At 44.1% G+C, this 9,194-nt stretch overlaps 1 protein-coding gene across 1 annotated transcript in view; it reads right to left on the bottom strand.

Moving 5' to 3' along the window:
- Window positions 1-583: 583 nt before the first annotated feature.
- Window positions 584-9,194, bottom strand: part of LOC125145977 — a 63,473-nt gene continuing 54,862 nt past the window's right edge. Inside the window, exons 6-7 of the mRNA XM_047821141.1 lie at window positions 799-990; window positions 584-736 (exon numbers count right to left, since the gene is read on the bottom strand). Coding sequence (XP_047677097.1) covers window positions 584-736; window positions 799-990 — 345 coding nt within the window. The remainder of the gene's footprint in view (window positions 737-798; window positions 991-9,194) is intronic.

Below are 9,194 nucleotides of genomic sequence, written 5' to 3'. Positions count from 1 at the left end.
ACGGTTACTATAGCGTGAGATATGTGTGTATTTGTGTCAATGTGACGATGAGGTTAAGGACGGCTATTAAAATTTACATTTAAATTGTAGTTTACTAGTCAGAAGGTGTGCAGCACCCTGGAGATGTGGTCCAAGAGGATTTCCGCTCCAACTCTGCTGGGGTGCAGGCCATCAGCATGGAATAGCCGAGGACGCTCCCAGAAAACATTCCAGTTGTCAATACAGAGTAAATACTGAGCGTGACACCATGACTGTGATCATTCATTTAGAGCAAAAAGTCTACTGAACCTCTCAATTCCTCGCTGGTACGTGGGAAGCGGTCCAGACACGATGATCCTTGCTGTGGGCGAGGTGCTGCGAACCGTCTCCACCAGGGTGTTGAAGTCCGTCTTCAGGACCCCCGACTGCCTCAGGCTGGTGTCGTTCGTGCCGGCATGAAGAACCACAGCTCCGGTGTTCTTGCTCATGATCCCAGGTACCTGTGCAGTGACATCAAGAACACAATCACCAGGTAAACATTGAGTGTGAGCCTTACCTTTAGCCACAGTAGCACGGACATGGAGGACGATGGAATCTCCGATGATCACATCCGGGATCTCGAAGTGGCGATGGAGGGGGAGAGGTCCTCGACCGGGGCCCGGCTCATGTCTTCCTCTGCTGTTGCACTAAGGGTCTGTGCTTCCCTGGCACCGAAGTAAACAACACCTAGGCAGGCTGCCTCCTGAGTGTGCTGGGCCTGGACAGAGAGACACACGGAGTAGAGGTGGAGGGAGTACTAATTTCACGCCGGGAATTTACCTGAGACAGGTGAGCGACCAACTGGGAAGCTTGAAGCGTGGCTTTCTGCTCCCGCGGCTCGGCCTGCTTCACTTGTAGGTCACGGATCTGCTTCTCCAAGGCCGCCAGCTCCAGTTCCACCGAGTGCAGCTCAAACGTGTCCTCACCTGCACTCAAAGGCAGACACACAAGCGACATGGTGTTATAGAGCAACTACAACAGAGATAATCGGGGTGAGAAGGTGTAGAGAACTAGTGGTAACCGGGCTTTAGAAACTGCTGCATCTTTGTTTTCACGGAGACGTGGCTCAGCGATAGAGTTCAAGATGGACGAGCTAACTTCATTTAAAGCTGAAAGCTCTGTGCGGTAAGACTCACGGTGGTGGTGTGTGTTTACATCAACACAGAATGGTGCAAGAACTCTGTGCTTGTTTCTAGTTACTGTTCATCACTAGTGGAGTTTGTGACTGTTAGATCTATTTTACTTACCACAAGAATTCACCAGTGTTTTCATTGTCGGAGTTTACATTCCCCCAGTGCTAATGCTAAAGAGGCGCTAAGTAAACTCTATGGGGCTATTAGTGATCTACAGAATGTTCACCCCGATGGACTGTTTATCATCACCGGAGATTTCAATCATGCAAATCTCAAGTCAGTGCTCCCTAAATTCCATCACTATGTGGACTTTGCAACAAGAGGGAAAAACACGCTGGTCTGGACCCCCTGTCATGCGGAGCCCCGCGCCCACCTCAGCTACTCGGACCACATCTCTGTTATGCTAATTCCAGCATACAGACCACTCGTCGACTCTAAACCGGTTCTAAAGGTGAAAACCTGGCCAGCAGGAGCCACCTCTGCTCCTCAGGACTGGTTTGAGTGCACTGACTGGAACATCTTCAGGGAGGCTGCAACCAACAGCAACACCATCAACTTGAAGGATTACACAGCATCAGTGACCAGCTACATCTTCAAGAGCATTGATGACGTGACAATCTCCAAGACCATCACCACACGCTCCAACCAGAAACCGTGGATGACTGCTAAAGTGCATGCGCTGCTGAAGACTAGAGATCTATCCTTAAGAACAGGGAACATGGCGGCCCCAAGTACAGCAAGGGCCAAACTGTCCCAAGCCATCAGAGAGGCAAAGCGTGCACATAGTCAGACAATCCACAGTAGTGCTGCAACGACACGTCGACATCATCGATCACATCGACTATGAAAATACGTCGACATGCGTGAAATGCGTCGACGCGTCACACTGTTTACATTCATCTCGCGTAACGGCGGCTTCTGCTCCTGGGAATGGAGAAAGTTCCGGTCTATGACAAAAAGCTAGACCACGATTATCAAAAGTATGGGAATACTTTAAACAGAGGCCAAATAAAATGGCAGCACAACTGCGATGCACGAGCACCTCAGAAGAAAACATCCGGGCGATCTCCGACCTCAAAAGGTCAAGCCATCTTTGTAAGTATTTATTATTACAATTAGTTTTGGGAGTAATTGTCGCGTTCTTACCTGCTGTGTTTTGGTCAAGAATTAAATAATATATGCTAGGTAATAATGGTAATGCTAATCGCTAACGGTATAAACTGTAAACACATACCGTATAACTTTGCCGAAGATAAAGCAACCTTTAACTTTTAATTTACATGAACTGCTTGTTGGAAGTTGTTTATGCACAAAGACGTAAAATTAACTACTAGATTTACATTAACAGTTGGCTGTAATCTAGTAGTGTACGTGAACATATAGACAAATAGGCTACTAGTGCATTCTTGTTTACTTTTGGCACAAGCCAATTAAATATATTATAGTCATAAGTATGTTGTTGTTTTTTCTCAGGAAGAGGCAAAGCTGTGTACAAGATTTCTGTCATAAAAAGGATGTCACTGTTTGTACGCCCCAAATGTATGTATTCATGTATTTTTGCACAGTGTTGCGCAGCGCTTTTGTTGGATTTATATGGCATTTTGAATGCGTTTGAATTTATATGGCATTATTCGTGATTGATGCTAAAGTGTTGTTTACATTTTATTTTTGCCACTTTATTTTTGTATACTGTAAAAACTTCAACCACATTGAAGTATTTTTTGTAAAAAATGTAATAAAAGTTGAAATATTATATTAGTTTATTAGATATTAGTAAAGTTATCAAAAGGAACACTAGATTAAGCAAATAAATAAATAAATCATAATAATCATTAAAGTTCAATCATTAAATCATTAAAGTAGTCGACTAATCGAAAAAATAATCGCTAGTTTAGTCGACAAAAAAATAATCGTTAGTTGCAGCTCTAATCCACAGCCAGTTCCAGGACAGCGGAGACACCCGGTGCATGTGGCAGGGCAGACAGGCGACCATGAACTACAAGACAGCTTCACCTCTCAGACGCGCTGAATGACTTCTACGTTCGGTTTGAGGCGCAGAACAATGAACAGCATTCGTACATAATGATGTACGGATGTCTTTACTGACATCTTCAACATACGTGCCTCAAGACAACCACCATTGTCCCCATTCCAAAGAAATCTACAGTGTCCTGCCTCGACCACTATCGTCCCGTCACTCTCACACTTGTCACATCAAGACCCAGTTACCACCCTCATATGACCCCCCTACAGTTCGCGTATCGTCCAAACCGCTCCCCAGACGATGCCATTCCCACGGCCCTCCACTTAGCCCTCACCCACCTGAACAATAAAGACACTTATGTACGAATGCTGTTCATAGACTTTAGTTCAGCATTCAGTACAATCATCCCTCAGTACCTGATTGTGAAGCTGAGCTGCTGGGACTAGGAGACCTCAGTCAGTCCGGATCGGGAACATCATCTCCAGCACCACCACACTGAGCACTGGAGACCCTCAGGGCTGTGTGCTCAGTCCACTGCTGTTCACTCTGCTGACTCACGACTGTGCAGCAATGTACAGAAGGAACCATATTATGAAGTTCGCCAATGACACGACCGTGGTGGGTCTCATCAGCACAACACACACACACACATCAACCGTATGGACTGCACTGACATACATTAAATGCACACACTTCCAATATACACCCATCTATCTGTTTACACGCTGTTTTTTGAGCACTTCTTGCTATTTGCACATTCCGCCTGACATTTCAGTTGATTGATTACTGTTTTGCAAATGCTTCAAAATATCTCAGGTAACTGCTGCTATGAAACTGTGTTCGTTCTGTTATTACTGCACACGCAATATTGTTAAACACACAGTATTTACACTGGGCACTGCTGGTTCTGTGTAATGTCTTTTCTGTTTTATCTTGTCATTTTTGAAAAAAAAAAAGAACGAATAAAGACGTTGTTTATTTAATTGATTCATTAGTTTTTACACTTAAATAAACAATAAACACAAGACACCAAACAGACACTGATTACAAAAAACGATGGATGATACATGATAATCGTTTGGCTAATAATCCCTGGGCAGAGCTTTTAGAAAACATACAGACACAAAAACACACAAACAAACACAAACAGAAGAATACTTCAATCTCTGGAAGAAGAATCTCTGGGCTTGTCGATACGGGCGGAGAGAGCGTTCGGTGCGCGTGTGTGACATTAGCAGAAAGCGGTTTTAACATCGACACGGAGGATAAAAACAAAGAAAGAAAGAGAAGAAAGACTTACGATAAGGACAAGAAGTAGGACGTGTTAATATAGGATCAGCTTTCCAGCGCTGGAGAGAACTGAAGGAGCAGGAAGTTGGCCACATATTCACAGGTTGGAGTTTCCCGAGTCAATAACTCCTGAGCTAAACGCTGTTACTACACAAATAACACCTCTTTTCTATCGTAGTAATGTAGAGAGGCAGCTACAACCGCGTTTTGTGTAGTAACAGCGTTTAGCTCAGGAGTTATCGACTCGGGAAACTCCAACCTGTGAACATGTGGCCGACTTTACTTAAGACGCCGAGGCGCTTTTTTCCTTCTCGATAGGTGAGTAACGTTGGTTTTGCTTTGTTACACAGAACTAATATATGCCTTTGTCCTTTACATCATTATGCTTGTGTGGCATTTTTGCTTGTTTGTTTATCTACAATCGTATTGTTCTTCCCTTCAGCTATGATAAAGACACGTTTCTTTCTGTTAGTCGCCCGGGTTACGTATGTATGTGTGGGCGGAGCTATCGATACAGGGGTGGGACCCGTTTGGGTTAGGGGCGTGTTTGTTTTGGTGATTTTATATGTCAACATTGGCTTTCAAACAACGGAGACCGCACCTTTAATGATTAAGAACAGTTCAGAGAAATTGACCTAGAAACATTATAGAATTATCTGGACGGTGAACATTTACCTCAGATATCTTGTTATATTGTTAAAATAGTTCACCTTAACTACATAAAAATGGAAATATTGTCTCCCTTTAAAAACAACAAATTTTCCACAAATTTTATTCCACCTTTATGGCTGTTACTATGACGATGGTAAATGACTATCCTTCTATTGACTCCGCCCACTAGTTTAGTACACGGAATTTTATTAAGATGAAGGTCAGTCTCCTCTGTAAAGTTTCTAGTGAAGAAGTTGTATGTGGTGTTTGTAAATGTTCATGTTGATACACACATGTAGCTTCAGTACACTAGGGTGTATGTGTGTGTGAGTGTGTATGTGTGTGTGTTTGTGTGCGTGAGTGTGTGTATGTGTGTGAGTGTGAGTGTGCGTGTGTGTGTGTGTGAGTGTGTGTGTGTGTGTTTGCGTGTGTATGTGTGCATGAATGTGCGTGCATGTGTATGTGTGTGCGTGTGTGTGTGTGTGTGTGTGTGTGTGTGTGTGTGTGTGTGTGTGTCTGTGTGTGAGAGAGAGTGTGTGTGTGAGAGTGTGTGTGTGTGTGTGTGTTTAGCCTTGATTTGTGTAAGTTATCTCATACAAACTGCTAATTTTCTAATTACTAGCCCACCATGATAACGCTAAGCCATGACATTCTCTCTTCTACACAGTGATCTGTTAGTTAACATGTGTTAACATTTATAATCACTTCTGTCTGGTTCTGTGTCTCGTTTCTTTTCACCTTCTCTCCTCTCCACTGCTGTGTAATTAATCGTCTGCATTGTTCAGAAGTGAAGGGTGAAGGGGAGTGTGTATGTTTGCTCTGCTAATTATCTTTTTGTTAACACCCGCATATTTAGCATCATCATGAGATGATAGTAATTAGGAGATCACGGCTCGATGGCTCTGTTCGACTATTAGAACCCTTTGTGAATCTTTTCCTTCTTCTGATGGAGTGATGAAGCTTTTGGTTTCTCCATGAGTGGGACGGGTTCTCCAAGTCTGACGAGAGACTGACACCAGGTCTGAACTCCTCAGTGCTAAAGGAGAAATTAAAACCCAAAGTCCAGTTGAGCTGAAATAAGGTGTACTGATTCATTATGCTAATCTTCTCCACGATCTTTAATCATCACTGAACATTTGGACTGAATTTTTGACTAATCAGCTTCCAGAATTTCACACATCTATCAATAAGCTTTCCTCACAAAGTTTGAAACACACATTCGTTTACAGAATCGTCTCGTTATTCTTCTGTGTAACTCTGTGACTCGAGGCGGTCACTCGGGGGGCCGTATGTGAAAAGTGCTCGGACCCTGAAGGTCACTGCACAATTCTGTTTTTTGTTTAGGTTCTGACTAAAACGGTGTGAGTTTTCTTCACTGTAATAAAAACAACTGAATTAATTTTGGTTTTATTACAAAATTTAAAAGGATTGTTGGTTAAAGACGTGATTATTTTTCTTTTTGTAAAACTAAAATCTGTGTTTAAGAAATAAACCTGAAGAAGTCAAGATGAAAACCATATGAATTTGGGCCAATGTAAAAATGTGAATAAACACACACACACACACACACACACACACACACACACACACACACACACACACACACAAAACCGAGGTGAGGTCTGCACTCTGCTCTATTAGTGCTGAAATACATAAACAGAAATGATCTTACATGTGGGTTCGAAATTTGAGTAAATGGAAAAATGTGACGTCTGGCTCAATGTGACCTTTCACAGAATATAAAGCTGAGTCACTCTTAACACGTGTGTGTGTGTGTGTGTGTGTGTGTGTGTGTGTGTGTGTGTGTGTGTGTGTGTGTGCGTGTGTGTGTGTGAGACAGATGGTTCTGTTAGCAATAAGCAGCACCGCATCACAGCACCGAGGATGAGATGAACAGCAGATATGATTGAAAGAAAAACATGGCTTGAATAACAGAACCTGAACGAAGGAGTGTTTGTAGAAGTGTGTGTTCTGCGTGAGTTAATATCTAAACACTGCTGTTGTGAAACGTGGAACAGTACACCTGCTCATAACTCATTAGGCGAGCGAGTCCAGCGGAGACACGGCGGGGGTCTGGAGGAGAGAAAACACATCTGAAAGGAGATCTTGTTTATATAATAAGTCTCTGCTGTTAGCTCTGCATAAACGATGGTGTTCCTCAGGGCCGTGTGCTCGGCCCCTTCGCTCCAATTCACACCCAAACATTCCATGTTCCAGAACATATCATTAAACATAATCTGACTTGTTAATAAACTATTTATTAACAGCCCTATTTACACTATTGGAATTTAAAATAATTATTTAATCATCAGCAGTGTCACGTCTCATCCTTTGTCTTTTCTTCTCCTCTTAGTCCTGATGTCCATGTGTGTATTATTAATGAATCATACGTCTGTACGTTAAATGTTTTTTCCCTCTGGCGTCTTGACTCGTTTTTCTGAGCTAACGCTGAAACGTGAGGAAACACACAACACATCGAAGAACAATATCTAGTCTCAGGTTGAAGAGATGAAACATCTTTATCTAATATTCAGTAAAACAGCTCTGACCTGCAGGAGATTTTGGAGTTTGTTGTTTTAGAAAACCTACCAGCTCCAGAGTAGGTGTGGGCTCCAGGATCAGGTTTTTACCAGTTGCCAGGTTCCTGCATCATTTCTACCCTAACTACATTAACAAAAAAAAAGACTTGTAACTTGTATTGTAAAAAGGACGACGCATCATGATGGCAGTCTTTTCCTGGAGAAACAGTTTACAGTGCTGAGATTTTCTGATGTACAGAATCTATCTGCAACACACAAACATCATGAGCACAAACTGGCAACCCAAACATCATGAGCCCAAACTGGCAACCCAAAGTTCAGGTTCATTAACATTATACAACGAGGAGATGCACTGTTTTTTCTTCTGTCAGTGTCTCCAGTCGCCCGAGCGTCACAAACACTGCTGTACTGAGCTCAGATACACAAACACAGAGTGAAGACTCAACACTTCCAGCACAAATACAGATGATGGTGTTAAGTTATTATACACAGTGTAATTAACTGGAGAGAATCAGCGCTGAGCGAGGACATCCATGACACGGGGATCAGCGCTGAGCGAGGACATTCATGACACGGGGATCAGCGCTGAGCGAGGACATCCATGACACGGGGATCAGCGCTGAGCGAGGACATCCATGACACGGGGATCAGCGCTGAGTGAGGACATCCATGACACGGGGATCAGCGCTGAGCGAGGACATCCATGACACGGGGATCAGCGCTGAGCGAGGACATCCATGACACGGGGATCAGCGCTGAGCGAGGACATCCATGACACGGGGATCAGCGCTGAGCGAGGACATTCATGACACGGGGATCAGCGCTGAGCGAGGACATCCATGACACGGGGATCAGCGCTGAGCGAGGACATCCATGACACGGGGATCAGCGCTGAGCGAGGACATCCATGACACGGGGATCAGCGCTGAGCGAGGACATCCATGACACGGGGATCAGCGCTGAGCGAGGACATCCATGACACGGGGATCAGCGCTGAGTGAGGACATCCATGACATGGCACAGTTTTGGTGAAGTAAAGCCTGGAGTCTGGAGCTGGACTGAGGAGAACAATCCAACATGGCTGCCGGGTAACGCCTCAGCTTTTAGCTACACAGTGAAGTTCAGTTCATGTTTCTAGATGTCTGAGTGGTACTGGAGATCTTCAAGAGACTTAAGGACCAGCCATATTTTTGATGTTGACATTGGAACGGTTGTCTTCAGAGTCCGGCGGACGGTTGGAGGACCACCGCAGCTCAGTGTCCATCTTGATCTTGGGTTCAGCTCTGCTTTAAGTCTTCAGGAGCTCAGAGCATGTCTAGGTCTGTGCTAAATGTTCCTACTCATATCACGTCTCTCATAAAGACCTCCATCCTGCTGTCTCTCCATCTCTGTCCTCTCCATCTCTGTCCTCTCCATCTCTCTATCCCTCCATCACATGTCTGCCACTGAGCAGCTGTTTAGGTATTAAAATGTGCTTATCCAGTCCTGCTCCCAGATTAGACGTTTTCGGTCAACATCATTAGTCTTCAGGACAGAATCAGCATTTCTGCAGCTCAGTGTGTCGCCGAGCCGGAAAAG

This window comes from Tachysurus fulvidraco, chromosome 12, assembly GCF_022655615.1.
Source record: "Tachysurus fulvidraco isolate hzauxx_2018 chromosome 12, HZAU_PFXX_2.0, whole genome shotgun sequence".
NCBI lineage: Eukaryota > Metazoa > Chordata > Actinopteri > Siluriformes > Bagridae > Tachysurus > Tachysurus fulvidraco.
This window is presented reverse-complemented; position numbering and strand designations above follow the sequence as displayed.